At 57.5% G+C, this 15124-nt stretch overlaps 1 protein-coding gene across 14 annotated transcripts; it reads left to right on the top strand.

Moving 5' to 3' along the window:
- Nucleotides 1-2756: 2756 nt before the first annotated feature.
- On the top strand, nucleotides 2757-13478 carry FDXR (ferredoxin reductase). 14 transcript variants are annotated; one of them, XM_054535736.2, is made up of 13 exons: nucleotides 2757-2773; nucleotides 3032-3126; nucleotides 3861-3958; nucleotides 9108-9200; nucleotides 9416-9538; nucleotides 9740-9853; nucleotides 10164-10265; nucleotides 11070-11177; nucleotides 11435-11519; nucleotides 11626-11825; nucleotides 11907-12078; nucleotides 12728-12898; nucleotides 13028-13478. In XM_054535736.2, exons 2-13 carry the CDS (start codon nucleotides 3048-3050, stop codon nucleotides 13156-13158), a joined length of 1476 nt encoding a protein of 491 aa, XP_054391711.2. In that variant the 5' UTR covers nucleotides 2757-2773; nucleotides 3032-3047; the 3' UTR covers nucleotides 13159-13478. The 14 variants fall into 14 exon arrangements, with proteins under 14 accessions (XP_054391711.2, XP_024090936.3, XP_024090937.3 ...); XM_024235168.3 differs by having other exon boundaries at nucleotides 11052-11177; XM_024235169.3 differs by having other exon boundaries at nucleotides 9105-9200.
- The last annotated feature ends 1646 nt before the right edge of the window (nucleotides 13479-15124 follow it).

Raw genomic sequence — 15124 nt, 5'->3', positions numbered from 1 at the left:
GCTGTTGCTAGCCTGCGGTGCTTCTCCATTCCCTTCACCCTGCTCACACCTCTGTATACAAACTCCTTCATTAAACTGTCCTCAATCACCCCTTTTGAGTGTGCCATCTGTTTCTTGCTAGAAGACTGACTGATAGAGTGGAGTTTTGGATCCAGGCATCCCTCTTGGCACGAGGCAGGCTTGGCGGCTCCCCAGCCCACTGCTTTGCTATATGTTATTGCTGCTCCTTGGAAATGCATTAGCAGCTTAGAAATGGCCTTGAGGTCTAGGGGTGTAATTAATCAAACTGCTAATTCTCCATTTGAGAAATGCAGCGGCAGAAAAGGCCCCAGTTGCACAGTCGTGGCTCATGATTAAAACCATCCAAATATGTAACCAATGACTCATTGTTATTGCTCTGGACCTAACTGGGGTATGGGCAGCAGCTGAAGGCCCTGGTGCCAGATCTGGCTGTACCATGGGTATCCTGGAAACAAGTCACTCGATTGCTTTGAGGCTCCATTTTCTGTTTCACTTAGGATGTGGGCTGGGAATTTCTGGGGCCTGAGAGGTGAGGGAGGTGACAGGAGTAAATGAAGTATATCCAGGTCTCTGCAGAGACCTAAGGTCTAATCTATAGAGACATATGGGAGGTCATAATACATATGGATGATGATGATAATAGCTAATGTTTATCTAGCATTTATGGAAGTTGTCTTGACCTCATCATCTGATTTTAATGTCTACAACAAATTGCCACTATTCACATTTCCCCCAAATGTTACAGACAGTGAAAAAAAGTCCTGGAGGGATTAAATTTCTCAATGTCATATAGCTAGTAAGCGGAGGAAGAAGGATTCAAACCCAGTGTTGTCTGAGTCTAGAATCCATCCTCTTCACCACCAGATATACCGCCTCTAGGTGGGGAGCCCTACAGAACTTTTTCGATCGTATGAACTTCCATTATGTGCCAGCCAGTGTGTGAAGCCCTGGGGATATAAGAGCTGAGACTGGGTCCCCATCCTCCTGGAGCTTATAGTCTAGTGCAGGGGTGGTCAAACTCTGTAAAGGACCAGATAGTAAATATCTGGGGCTTTGCGAACCATATGATCTCTGTTACAACTACTCAATTGTGCCATCAAAGCACAAATATAGCCATAGACAATATGTAAAGAATTAAGCATGGATGTCTTCCAATAAAGCTTTATTCAAACTGAAGTCCTAATTTCATGTAATTTTTACGTGTCACAAAACGTTATTTTTTACCATTAAAAATGTAAAAACAAGCTGGGTGCAGTGGCTCACTCCTGTAATCCTGGCACTTTGGAGGGCCGAGGTGGGAGGATCGCTTTGAGTTCAGGAGTTCAAGACCAGCCTGGGTGACATGGCAAAACCCCATCTCCACAAAAAATGCAAAAATGAACCTGGCGTGGTGGCAGGCACCTGTGGTCCCAGCTACTCTGGAGGCTGAGGCCTGAGGCTCGCTTGAGCCAAGCCAGGAAGCAGAGGTTGCAGTGAGCCGAGATGGCACCACTGCACTCCAGCCTGGGTGACAGAGCAGGACGCTGTCTCAAAAAACAAAATCAAAACCAAAAACAAAAACCCCAAAACCTCCAAAAAAACAAAAACAGTAAAAGCCATTCTTGTTGGTCATCCAAAATATGCTGGTGGACAGTATTTGGCCTGCAAGCTATAGTTTGCCTACTCCCGGTCTAGTGGGACAGGCATAAAACACAGTGACCTATTAGAAAGCAGAGCAGTATTTACTTACCAGTGGGAGGGAGGGGAAATGACCAGTAAGGGCACAGAGGACTCCTGGGATACTGGCCATGTTTTATTTCTTGATCTGGGTGGTGGTTATTTGGTTACACCTTGTGATATATTGTCAAGTTGTACACTTATGATTGTGCACTTTTCTGTATGTTATTCTTGAATTTAAAATCTCATTAAAAACGACAAACAGTGTAGTAAGTCATGACGGGATAAGGTCAGATGCTGTGGAACGAGAGGCCTTTAACTCCTTGGAACTTGGGAGGGGACGGGTCAGAGAAAAGGCTTCTCCATGGAAGTAATGTTTGACAAGAGGGCCCGTGGGGAAAAGGAAGAGGGGTTAGGCTTATTGGGTCAGCTGTGACTACGGATCCTGTCCTTAGTTTTAAAAATATTTTGATCATAGACTTTTTGCATTACTTTTGACCTTTTAAAACGTTGCAGTATTATATTTATCTTGATTACTGAGTGTTTTGGAGCCCCCTTAAATTCTGAACCCGAGGGGAGTACCTCAACTCTGGTCCCGGCTCGGCTGCACGGGGGTCGGCGGCTCTGTCCTTAGTACCATACGTAAGCCACTGCCCCGCCCCGCTTTTCTTCACCTATGTAATGGGAAAGGAGGTGAGGTGGGACGAGCTTTCCAGGTTTAATATTCTTCCTGGCCCGGCAAAGAAGGGGATTTGAGGGGTTACATCGGCACAACACCCGGGGTCGAAGAAGGAGGATGCTGGGCTCCGGGCAGGAGCTCCCTTGCCCCAGACTTCCGCACTCTGGTTATTTCCCAACGGCGGGAAGGCTCGCTTGGAGCCGGACTCGTGATTGGCTGGGACGAAGTCACGCGGGAGGATTCGCTATGAAATGGCAAGGGCGCATGCGTCATCAGCGAGCGACGAGAGCCTCCCGAGAGGGGCGCGGCTAAGTAAAATAAGCTCCTTTCTAAGTGGCTGTTTCCTTGGGGAGGGACTGAAACAGCGATGGGGATTCGCTCTCTTCCAACTCTAGGCTTCCGGGATTTGGAGGGAAGGTGAGGCTTGGGGAGAAATGTATTAAATCGCGTATACCCCGGATGCTCCGAGGGGCGGCTCTTCGACGGTGGGGCGTAGTTAAGGGCGGGTCTCTCTTTTGGGGGCGGGATTCTCTCGGGAGTCGGGGTGGAGCCGCAACGCTCCGCTTTCCCGGAGCGCGGGGGGCGGGGTTTGGGGCGGGGCCTCGCTTGTGGGCGGGCCCGGGCAGGATCGGGCTTGCACTGCGGGGCAGTAGCCAGGACCAGATCTACTTGCAGGTTGCTGTTCCCAGTCATGGCTTCGCGCTGCTGGCGCTGGTGGGGCTTGTCGGCGTGGCCTCGGACCCGGCTGCCTCCCGCCGGGAGCACCCCGAGTAGGAGCAGGGCGCCTTTGGGGCTGGATGGGAGCGCGGGGAGGCCTGCGAGCGCTGAGTAGGGGTCGGAGCAGAGCTGGGGCAGGGTTGGAGAGGGGTGAGACTGAAGGGGTGTCTTCCTGCTGGCGAGATCGCGGTGGTGTACGGGGGTGGGCGGAGATCTGTGCGTGAGATGTGAGGCTTCTAGGGTTAGAGACGGAGGTCAACAAAGGTGAAAAAGAGAGACTTTGAGATCCACAGGTGTGAGACGGGGTGAAGAAGGGAGGGTGATACGGAGGTCTGTGGGGCGAGAGGGAAGTCTGAGTCGAAACAGGGATCTGTAGGAATAAGACGGGTCTATATGGGCAATATAGCGTTTTGTGGAGAGAGAGGGGTTAGAGGAGGGACACTGTGGGGAGACCCACGGGGGCGAGATTGGGATGATATGGAGGCCGTTGGAAAGATGTGGGATGCTAGCCGATTGGATAGGGAATGAAGTGTTGTTGGGCAGGCCATTGGCAGTGGTGTAGTAGGTTCATGGGTGAAATGTGAGGCTCTGGATGAACCCACAGCCTTTGGGGGTTCAGATGAAGTAAGAGACCCTGCAAATGCCAAAGCCTTGAGGAACAAGAGAAGGAGGATGCAGGTGAAGGTGAAGCTTGGGAAGTTCCAGCTTCTGTTGGATATTCAGGTTGGTTTGGGACTGGGGAGAGAAGTTAATTTTGACCTTTTCCCTCTCCTCTGCCTGGCCCCAGGCTTCCGCCACCATTTCTCCACACAGGAGAAGACCCCCCAGATCTGTGTGGTGGGCAGTGGCCCAGCTGGCTTCTACACGGCCCAACACCTGCTAAAGGTAAGCCACTTACTCATAGTCCATCATTCATCTGCTGCTCCAGTCCTAAGGGCAAGCCTCACCCCCTTTGGGTTTTAAGAGCACTCCTGGATGCCTTATGGGGAAGGGGCTCCCAGCCATCTGGCCTAGACACTTCCCACTTGCTTCCTCACCTACACCTGAGGCTCCCCTCCCCTCACGTCCTCAGTGTGATGGGGGTATAGAACACACATTGGTGGTGAGTGGTCAGTGGCAGGTGGTCAGCTTTGCCTCCCTGGCCAAGCACTCCAGGGGGCTTATGTAGACCTGCAAAATGACTTTGTCCTCCTTCATCTTTCCTCCTTTCTCCTCTATCTTCACTCTGTCCCAAACATCCTGCATCTCGAGGCTACCCACCTCCTCCGCTTTCTGAAACTTTACCTGCCTTGCCATGCCCTCCTCACCCATAGCTCCAGTCCTCCGTGCCATTCTGTTCTTTCAGCCTGCCCTCTGTCCCTCCCCGTTCCCCTGTGAAGGCCAGGATCTCAAGGCTTTCAGTGTCTGCCTCGGCAGGAAGGGCCCCAAGCCAAGGCTACAGGTTATACTTGAGACTGCACATCAGACTTTAGGACAGAGTAGAGAGGGGATACCCAGGTTAACTGAGACATGAGACAGTTGCCTAGCTTTGGAGAGGCTTGGAGTGTCCATGCAGAGACAAGAGAAGGGATGAATATCTTAATTACACACACACACACACACACACACACACACACACACACACACAGAGATGCTTGAAATGTAGGGTGACCAACTGGCCTGGACTGCCCAGGACAAGGGGCTTTAGCACTAAGCTGGAGGTTCTTGGGAAACTGGGATGAGTTGATCACTGCTGAAAAGTGACCTGTGCATGCTTCCCAGGCAGCACAGGTGAAAGAGCTAATTACAATAATGTGGGCAGCATGAGCCGAGGCAGGTGGGGTCAATCAGAAACTGTTTCCTGGGCCGGAAGCCCAGGTGGCTCATGTCTGTAATCCCAGCACTTTGGGAGGCTGAGGCGGGTGGATCACTTGAAGTCAGGAGTTTGAGACCAGCCTGGCCAACATGGTGAAACCCCATCTCTACTAAAAATACAAAAATTAGCCACGTGTGGTGGCACGGGTCTGTAGTCCCAGGTACTTGGGAGGCTGAGTCGGGAGGATCGCTTGAACCCAGGAGGTGGAGGTAGCACTGAGCCAAGATCAAACCACTGTACTCCAGCCTGGACAACAGAGTGAGACCTAGTCTCAAAAAAAAAGGGAGAGTGCATTTGAGCTGCATTGAAGCAGACCAAGGGCTTTGGTGAGGGCCTCTCACATGTGGGGAGTCATCCTGGAATGCAAGGCCTTGGGCATGCTGCCGTGTGGGAGGGAGGACAGCCTGGGCTCTGGGATGGAGACCGGGGAGCACATGGGGCCTGGAGAGGCCCTGATGGGCTTTGTATAAGGGACAGTTTTTTTAGCTGAGCCTGAAATTTTGGAAGGGGGGAGAGTAAGCCTTCCAGGCAGTGTTCTTTTTTTTTTTTGAGATGGAGTCTGGCTCTGTTGCCCAGGCTGGAGTGCAGTGGCACAATCTCAGCTCTCTTCAACCTCCGCCTCCCAAGTTCAAGTGATTCTCCTACCTCAGCCTCCTGAGTAACTGGGATTACAGGCGCACTCCACCACATGCAGCTAATTTTTGTATTTTTAGTTGAGACAGGTTTCACCATGTTGATCATGCTGGTTTTGAACTCCTGACCTCAAGTGATCTGCCCACCTCGGCCTCCCAAAGTGCTGGGATTACAGGTGTGAGCCCCTGCGCCTGGCCCAGGCAGTGTTTTTAGCACAACTGTATTCAGCTGGCAGACACATGCACATGGTTTCCTTGTGGAATGGGATGGAGAGGGGCTCAGGCCAGGTACAATCCTTGTTCTGATCCTTGGGCTGATCTTTGCCCACAGGGAGCTCCAAGCTACTGGCTATGCTCCTAAGACAGGACCACGTGCAGCACGTTTGGGACAGTGGCCCTTAGCTTGAGTCAGGCACTGAGCACAGCATCTCGTAGCATCCTCGTGGCAACCTGCAAAGCAGGTGTCATGCCTCTTGATTCACAGGTAAGGATGCTAGGGCTGAGTGAGGTTGTCCAAGCTTCTACCGTGGAGCAGGGATGGCACTGGGATCTGAGCGAAGGCAGCTGCATGTGAGACCATCCATGTTAATCCATTCAGTAATCATTTACTGGACGTAACATGTTCTGGGCGCAGGCTTTACTGGGAACATGGGGGTGAACAGGACAGACGTGGTCCCTGTGCTCGAGGACCTGACATTCGAATATGGGGGGGACAGATGGATAATTTACAAGGTATTTTAGGGCTCTGACGGCTGTAAGCACAAAGACTGGGGTGCGGGGAGGGGGTCCATGCCCAGTCCGGAGGAAGAGATGTCCCAATTGCAGTCTGAAGGACAGTAGATGTCAGGTTGGGGGACAATAGCAGGAGTGTCCCAGGCACAGAGAACTGCGTGAACAAAGAGGAAGAGAATGGCTCCCTGGGGAAAGGGCAAGTTCTGGAAGGTGCGTGTGTGCAGTAAGGCGTGAGGAGGTGAGAACCGAGGCTGAGAGGTGGGTAGGACCCAGATCCTGGGGGGCTTGGAAGCCACTGACCAAGGTCTGGAGGCAGGTTTCGCTGGGAGGTGTCCACAGCTGCCTCTTCTTCCCCCCATCAGAGTCTCCTGGGGCATCTTATCAAAATACACATTCCTGGGCCTAACTCAGACCTAATCAAACTCTGTGGCTGGGCCCAAGAGTCAGCAGTGTTAAACACCCCAAAGGATTCTCGTGCCCACTGCTGTAGATGGTTGGCTTCACTGGAGAGTTTTCGGGCTGCTGTTTTCCTTCAGGATGCCCCCTCTGCCTGCAGGGTAGATCCAGGCAGGGCTGGTGGCCAGAGAGCAGTGGGGAGCTGCTGGGGTGGTAGTGAGGAAGAGGACTGGGAGGATAGGGGACTGATGGGATCAGGTGGGGGGTCAGGGAGGAGCCCCAAGTTCCAGCTTGGGCTCTGAGTGGATGGGGTCGAGGGAACAGGAGCAGAAGAGGGGAGTGGTTTGGGGCAAGGGGACTTGGCTTGAAACTGGATGGATTTGAGATGTCTGGGGTGGGACATCCAAGGGTCTCAGGCTTGGAGCTTGGGGAGATGTCTGGGCAGGAGAGAGAGAGTAGAAAGTCATCAGCAAGTTCAGGGGAATTTGGGGTCACAGGAGGGAGTGGGTTAAATCCCTAGGGAGGAGGGAGGGGGGCCACATCGGAAGAACCTCAGAGAGTGTCCTTGTTAGCGGGGAGCAGCTAGAGGGACAGGAGGGAGGGAGGGAGGGAGGGAAGGAAGGAGGAAACCTGGAAGATGAGGTCAGCCACGAGAGATAAGGGGTAAGAACATCCGGCAGACTTAGTGTTCCGGAGGTGGCCCTGGAGAGGACATCGTGACCCAGAGTGAAGGATCCGTTGCAGGAAAGAATGGAAGATAAGGATAGAGAGGTCGGTTGGGTGAGGTGTTGACCTCCAGGCCGAGCAGTTTGAACTTTATTTTGTGGCACTGGGCCCCAGCGAAGATTTTTGAGCAAGGCAGTGACATACAACAACAGAATAGTAATGATAGCTCCCTCCTTGATTGAACACTCAGAGTACGTTGCACCCCGGGCTGCCTGATTACTCATTTAACCTTGAGCAGGACGCCACAGGGCTCTTCTTTTGGACAGAGAAGAAACTTTCCCCAGGGCACAGAGCCAGCTAGTGCTGGAGCTGGGACTGGCATCCAAGGCTACCTGTTTGACTCCAAGCCCAGAGCGCTTTGTGGGTACAACATTGTGGGGCTTGAGGGAGGTGGTTTGAGTAGCCCCCTGTGGCTGGCCTGGGATGGAGAGAGGCAGGAGGTGGGGGAGGGTGGACTTGGGTGCAGGCAGGGGAGTGGAGGGGAAGGGGGAGGATTTGGGCAAAGGCGAGGAGGTGGGTGAGAGCCTTTGTTGGGGATAGGGAGACTGATGGGCATGGGCTTCTTTGCTTTGAGTCCCAGTGAAGGTGGAGGTGTCATAGTGGGGACCTAAGATAGGATGTGGTGCTGGGCGTGTCAGCTGTGGGACCCCTGACTGCTTTTTACTGCTAACCGGCCTGTGGCCCAGAGTCTTACCACCCTGACCTCCCGGTGCTTCCCAGCAGCCATGAGAGGGAGCTGTCATCTGTCCTAGTGTGCAGAGGGGGAGACTGAGACCTGGGGAGGTCCTGGGACTTGCTGGGATCATGTGGCTTGTTGGTGGCAGAGCCAGACCAGACTTGCCTGCTGGACCCCCGACCCTGTGCCTTCCACACAGCCTCTCAAGGTGCCCTGGGAAGGCAGTCAACGCAGAACCACTGCCTGAGACTGTCTAAGACTGGGAGCAGGCCCATTTCCACCTCTCTTCCCCGTGAACTCCCAGCTGTGCCCCCTCCCTGTCCTGCTGCTCCCCTTTCCCCAGAGCATGGTCCTGGGCACTAGAGCTAAGGCACCTGTGAATTCAGAGGGTGGCCCTCAGGTCCTCAGACTGGCTGGGACCTGAGGGTCCCAAGTGTCGAAGGGTTGGAGGCCAGGGCTGTGGGTTGCACTTGACCTGAGAAGATAAAGAAGCCGCCCTGATATAATTCCCGTCGGGGGAAGCCACGGCCTCCTAAGCTGGCCACGTTTCTCCCCATCTCCGAGGGCTGGCTGTCTTCTTTTTTTTTGAGACAAAGTCTTGCTCTGTCACCCAGGCTGGAGTGCAATGGTGCGATCTTGGCTCGCTGCAACCTCTGCCTCCTGGGTTCAAGCGGTTCTCCTGCCTCAGCCTCCCAAGTAGCTGGGATTACAGGTGCCCACCACCACGCCCAGCTAATTTTTGTATTTTTAGTAGAGACAGGGTTTCACCATGTTGGTCAGGCTGGTCTCGAACTCCTGACCTCACGTGATCCACCTGCCTCAGCCTCCCAAAGTGCTGGGCTGACAGGCGCGAGCTGCCCGAGGAGTGAGTGCTCTTTTTCCTTGCAGAGGGTGGAAGCCTTGTGTTCTCAGCCCAGGGTCCTGAACTCTCCTGCTCTGTCTGGGGAAGGGGAGGACGTGGGGGCGTCCCAGCCTCTCTTTCTCGGCCCCACCAGCTGCCACCCTGTTCCCCAGCAGCACCCCCAGGCCCACGTGGACATCTACGAGAAACAGCCCGTGCCCTTTGGCCTGGTGCGCTTTGGCGTGGCGCCTGATCACCCCGAGGTGAAGGTGGGTGTCTGTGGGCCTGGAGGCTGGGATTTGGAGACTTTGGTCCAGATAAGGAGGGCAGGGAGGCTCCCTGGCTGGATGATAGGACTTCATGCCGTCTGTGCCGATGCCACCCAGCTTCCATCCTGGGGACACGGAGTGGTGAGGGTGGTGCAGATGTGGTCCCTGGAGCTGCCTCACCCTCTAACCCCTCCCATTCCTGGGGGACCTGGCAGAATGTCATCAACACATTTACCCAGACGGCCCACTCTGGCCGCTGTGCCTTCTGGGGCAACGTGGAGGTGGGCAGGGACGTGACGGTGCCAGAGCTGCGGGAGGCCTACCACGCTGTGGTGCTGGTGAGTGCAGCCAGGCCCTGGGTCGGGGAGGCAGGGGCTGCAGAAGGGGACCAGTGGCTCAGGGTGGAAGGCAGCAGGGGTGAGGCCAGGATGCAAGCTGCTGAGAAGCTGGAAGGAGGCCACTGGGAGCCTGGGGGGCTGCCCGGCCCATCAGTGCTGGTGCTGAAGGCTGTGGGTCTCGGGCCTGCCATCTTTCTTCAGAGCTACGGGGCAGAGGACCATCGGGCCCTGGAAATTCCTGGTGAGGAGCTGCCAGGTGTATTCTCCGCCCGGGCCTTCGTGGGTTGGTACAACGGGCTTCCTGAGAACCAGGAGGTGAGTATGGGGAGCACGCCCGCTGCCTCTTCCTCCCCGCCCCTCAGCCCTTGGATGCCAGACCTGGGGGAAGAGGGAGCTGCCATCCAGTGGTGAGATGTGACATTGTGCTGACTGAGGCGGGAGGCCAGCTGTGGAGGGCCTCGGGGGAGAGCTGGGTCCAGGTGGGGGAGGAGGGACCAGAGTTGTGGACTTTCCTGGTGTGGGGAAGCCCCAGGGCACAGTGGGGACCAGGCATGAGGCACCTGCAGACTGAGATGAGCTGAGTGGAGCAAGGCCGGGGCACCCTATCAAGACCTTTCCCCTCCAGCTGGAACCAGACCTGAGCTGTGACACAGCCGTGATTCTGGGGCAGGGGAACGTGGCTCTGGACGTGGCCCGCATCCTACTGACCCCACCTGAGCACCTGGAGGTGAGTGGTAGGTCGGGGCTGGCGGGGGTGGAGGTGGGGTCACCCTGAGGAGAGAGTGCCCTTGTCTGCGGGGTTCAGGCCTCACCTCTCCAAGCTGGGCTCAGTGCCTCTGTTTCCCCGTGGTGCCCAGGCAGAGGCCCTCTGAAGGGCAGTGCCATGAGCTTCCTCTTCTACCATTTTCCCTTCACTTTCTGCACTCCAGCTAAGTGGCGTTTTTCTCTTACTCTTCAGTAAGCCACAGGACCCTTGCTCACACCATCCCCTGCTTGGATCATCCCCACTCATCTCCCACCAGTTAACAGCTAAAGTTCATCTTTGAGATCTTGGCTCGGTTGTCCCTTCCTCCAGGACTTCCCTGAATTGGTCCACTCCCCCATCGTGCCTCCTCCCATAGACCCGTCTACTTCTGTTTCACAGCGTTATCGCCATGGCAATTTTACACACATTGATGAGTATTTGATGGGTATTTCTCTCCCCAGCAGATCACAAGCTCTGAGAGGGCCTGCTCCTTGTCTCTTTTACTCACCATTGACCACCCCTGCCCCTCCAAGCTCTTTGCATGGGGGTGACCACATGGTAGAGGCCCACTAAATACTTGTTGAATGAAAGTGTGGGACTGGTGTGCTATTAGTTGGAGCCATTTGCAGAGTTGGCAGCAATGCTCCATCTGGCCACCAGGGGGGAGCAGTGGTGCAATTTTGGGCCGCCAGCTTTCTCCTGGCTCACGGTGGGGACATGACCAAATGGAGAGTCCCCTTTCCTGGGTCAGTGTCTGATGACTCCAAGGCCCTCCTTTTGTGCCAGAGAACAGACATCACGAAGGCAGCCCTGGGTGTACTGAGGCAGAGTCGAGTGAAGACAGTGTGGCTAGTGGGCCGGCGTGGACCCCTGCAAGTAGCCTTCACCATTAAGGTGCTGGGGCCAGAGTGGGAGGAGCCGGGGTTCCAAGTGGAGGGGCCTCTCCTTAAGGGGTGGGGTGGGGCAGAGCCCCTGGGAGTAGCTGCTGCCGGGGATGGGAGAAGGGGAGCAGTCAGGGCCCCGGGGGCCCTGTGCCTTTGGGGAGGAGGGAGGTGGTGGTCTCTCCTGCCTGGGCTGGACCCTGGGGTGGGCTCAAGTGGACTGTGTTCCAGGCCTGACCTCCTCCCCCATTCCCTGCTCCCACCTTCAAGGAGCTTCGGGAGATGATTCAGTTACCGGGAGCCCGGCCCATTTTGGATCCTGCAGATTTCTTGGGTCTCCAGGACAAGATCAAGGGTGAGGGGCCCTGGCCCAGCCCCCCAACTACTAGGGAGAGGGTGGCCTAGGTCAGAGAGGGGTTGGGGCCCAGGGACAGTCTGGAGACATTCTACGTTGCTGACAGAGGTCCCCCGCCCAAGGAAGCGGCTGACGGAACTGCTGTTTCGAACGGCCACAGAGAAGCCAGGGCCGGAGGAGGCTGTCCGCCAGGCATCGGCCTCCCGTGCCTGGGGCCTTCGCTTTTTCCGAAGCCCCCAGCAGGTGCTGCCCTCACCAGATGGGCGGCGGGCAGCAGGTGTCCGCCTAGCAGTCACTAGACTGGAGGTGAGTCTCATGTTTCCCAAAGACACCCCCTTCCCAGGCCTCTGCCACCCCGCCTAGTGTTGCCCACACTCTCCCCAACAGGGTGTCGATGAGGCCACCCGTGCAGTGCCCACGGGAGACATAGAAGACCTCCCTTGTGGGCTGGTGCTCAGCAGCATTGGGTATAAGAGCCGCCCTGTCGACCCAAGCGTGCCCTTTGACTCCAAGCTTGGGGTCATCCCCAATGTGGAGGGCCGGGTTATGGATGTGCCAGGTGAGAGGGTGTGAGGAGGCTGGGTGCTGAATTACGGTGAGAGGCCGAGAAGCTGGTATCTCCTGGGGCCACGCGTTCATTCATCTAGCAACATGCACTGAGAAGCTTCTGCAGGGCAGGCCCTCTCTAGGACCCAGTGCCACCCTCCTCTTGGCCCTGAGAGAAGTTCCAGTCTGGCTAGGACATATGGGACACATGTCGGGTCATTAAGTCATTCAACAAATATTTACTGAGGTCTTTTCTGGGTTAGGCCCTGTGCTTAGGGCTGGGATTGGATATTAATAAGGCAGCCTGTGTCCTCAGGGAGCTTCCAGTTTTACTAAGTGCCCACATACCTATGTAGTGATTAATTCACTTGGTAAACATTTACCAAGGGCCTACTGGAACTGCAGGGGAGCAAGCCTCAGCTCCTAAGCTTAGGGATCTCCTCGTCTACAGGGAAACTGAGGTGTAAGGGGGCCGGCCTGGTAAAAACAGGGAGAGAAGAATCCAGGGCAGTGGACCAGTGGCCACAGCAGGCTCAGCCGACAGTCTGCCAAGAGGTGTGGGGTGTCTGTGTGCGTGCACGTGGGCATAGACTGTGGGCACAGGATGGCCAGGGTGGTATCCAGCCACCTCCCTCCCTTCCCCTTTTGTTATCCCCCCTCAGGCCTCTACTGCAGCGGCTGGGTGAAGAGAGGACCTACAGGTGTCATAGCCACAACCATGACTGACAGCTTCCTCACCGGCCAGATGCTGCTGCAGGACCTGAAGGCTGGGCTGCTCCCCTCTGGCCCCAGGCCTGGCTACGCAGCCATCCAGGCCCTGCTCAGCAGCCGAGGTCTGGGCCCCGATGCCGAGGTCCTGGGAGGTGGGGTGGGTGGTCTTTCTCTGGGGCCTCACTCTTTGGGAGGGGGCTGTTCTGGGAGGGATGAAGGAGGAGGTGTTGACAATCTCCCCTCTGCTTCAGGGGTCCAGCCAGTCTCTTTCTCAGACTGGGAGAAGCTGGATGCCGAGGAGGTGGCCCGGGGCCAGGGCACGGGGAAGCCCAGGGAGAAGCTGGTGGATCCTCAGGAGATGCTGCGCCTGCTGGGGCACTGAGCCCAGCCCCAGCCCCCGCCTCCAGCAGGGAAGGGATGAGTGTTGGGAGGGGAAGGGCTGGGTCCGTCCGAGTGGGACTTTGCACCTCTGCTGATCCCGGCCGGCCCTGGCTTGGAGGCTTGGCTGCTCTTCCAGCGTCTCTCCTCCCTCCTGGGGAAGGTCGCCCTTGCGCGCAGGGTTTTAAGTTTCAGCAACTGAGGTAACCTTAGGGACAGGTGGAGGTGTGGGCCGATCTAACCCCTTACCCATCTCTCTACTGCTGGACTGTGGAGGGTCACCAGGTTGAGAACATGCTGGAAATAAAACAGCTGCAACCAAGAGCCATGGCTGATGGGGGACTTTTTTTGAAAGGGTTGGGGTCGGGGGTCACCTTCTGGCCGTAGCTCCCCTACCGTCACCAGGTGGCGCTGCAGAGACGGCTCCCTGCTCAGGGACCTCTTGGGGGCTTGATGGGGCTCGGCAGCCAGGCCTGGCATAGCCACCCTTCCTTTCTCCGCTCGACCTGCTGTGGCTGCGGGTTGCCTGTCTTCTGTCCACACTAGGGCTGCCCGGGACCGGGACCACCCCCCTCCTTGGTGAGCACTCAGTACAATCAAAACAAAAATGGGAGCGGGGAGACTGAGCAGCAGCTTGTCCCCTGTACCTCTGGGTGCCCCAGGCGAGTCTAGCCTGGGGCCCATTCTTTGGCTCCCAAAGCCTTCCTGCTTCCGTTTCCAGTCAGACCCACTGGCCTTTAAAAATAGTGCCTCAATCTCCCTAGGGCTTTGCAGTGTCCGGAGAGTGGTCACTCCCTTTTATGGCAGCCCCCAAGATGCTGCCTCGCTGTATAAACGGAGGGGTCCTCGAAATTAGCCCAAGGTCACACACTCGTGAGCTGCGGGCTCAAACCCAGGCTCCGGGCAGGCTGGTGTTTCCTCCGAGGCGCACTTGCCCCGAGTGTCGGGTCTGGGGACGAGGTTCCGGAGAGGGGAGAGGGGCCCCGGCCTGCGGCGGGAGGGGCCTCGAGGGGCAGCGGGCCGGGCTGGGCCCGGGCGGATGCGGCGGGCCCCGGCGGGGCGGGCCCTCGCGGGCGGTGGTGAGAGCTCCCGCACAGCCGGCTGCGAGCCTTGGGAGCAGGAGGCGCGGTGCGCAGCCCAGCCCGGGACGGAGCCGGGCGCCGTTCGAGCCTCGGGAGGGTCGCGGGGCGTGGGGGCGGGTCGGGGCCAGCGGGCCAGGCCGCGCCACCCGCCCCCGCCCCGCCGCGCCCGGGCTCCGGCACCCGCGGAGCTGAGACTGAGCGCGCCAGCGCTCTGGGGCCGAGGCTCTGGGACAGACACCGCGAGGGAGGCGGCCGGCGCGGGCTCTCGTTGCCGGCGCAGCGCCCCTTCCCCTCGGTAAGTGGCGGGTGGCGGGCGGCGGGCGGCGGGCGGCGGGCGGGGGGCGCCAACTTCGCGGCCAACTTGGGGCTGGGTTCCCGCGGCGCGCGAGCAAGGATGACGGAGACAGAGGCGGGACACCCGGGGGGGTCGGACCCACGCAGGACTCTCGGGGCTCAAGGAGGGGGAGGCCGGAGGACCTGGACCCTCAAGAACCTGGCCTTGGGTTTTGACCCGGGCGGCCAGAGAGAAGGTGAAGAAGAGGCCGAGCAGACAGGCGCGCGGCGGACGCGAGAGAAGGACGCGGGCGAAGCGTCCAAGACGTTCGTCCCCAGGGTCGCCGAGCCCTCCTCCTCTTTCGCTTGGCGCGGCAGCACCGCGGGACCAGGGGAGTCTGGGCTGCCGCGGACCCAAACTGTTGCCGCTGGAAGCCGCTGGGGCGGAGAGCGGGGAACGGCCGGGAGCGGGGGCCGGGGCTGGGATCCACCAGAGCGAGGGGTTGGAAAGGAGTCGAGAAGGCAAAAGGGGGCTGTGCGGCTCCCCAGCCCAGTGCCCCGGTTTCCCCAGGTCTGCTGGGCACCTGCTGCGCACTTGCCTCGGCGCCCGGACCC

The sequence above is a fragment of the Pongo abelii genome, chromosome 19 (assembly GCF_028885655.2).
Source record: "Pongo abelii isolate AG06213 chromosome 19, NHGRI_mPonAbe1-v2.0_pri, whole genome shotgun sequence".
Taxonomy (NCBI): domain Eukaryota; kingdom Metazoa; phylum Chordata; class Mammalia; order Primates; family Hominidae; genus Pongo; species Pongo abelii.
The sequence above is the reverse complement of the archived record's forward strand: the minus strand, read 5'-3'. Positions and strand labels throughout refer to the sequence as shown.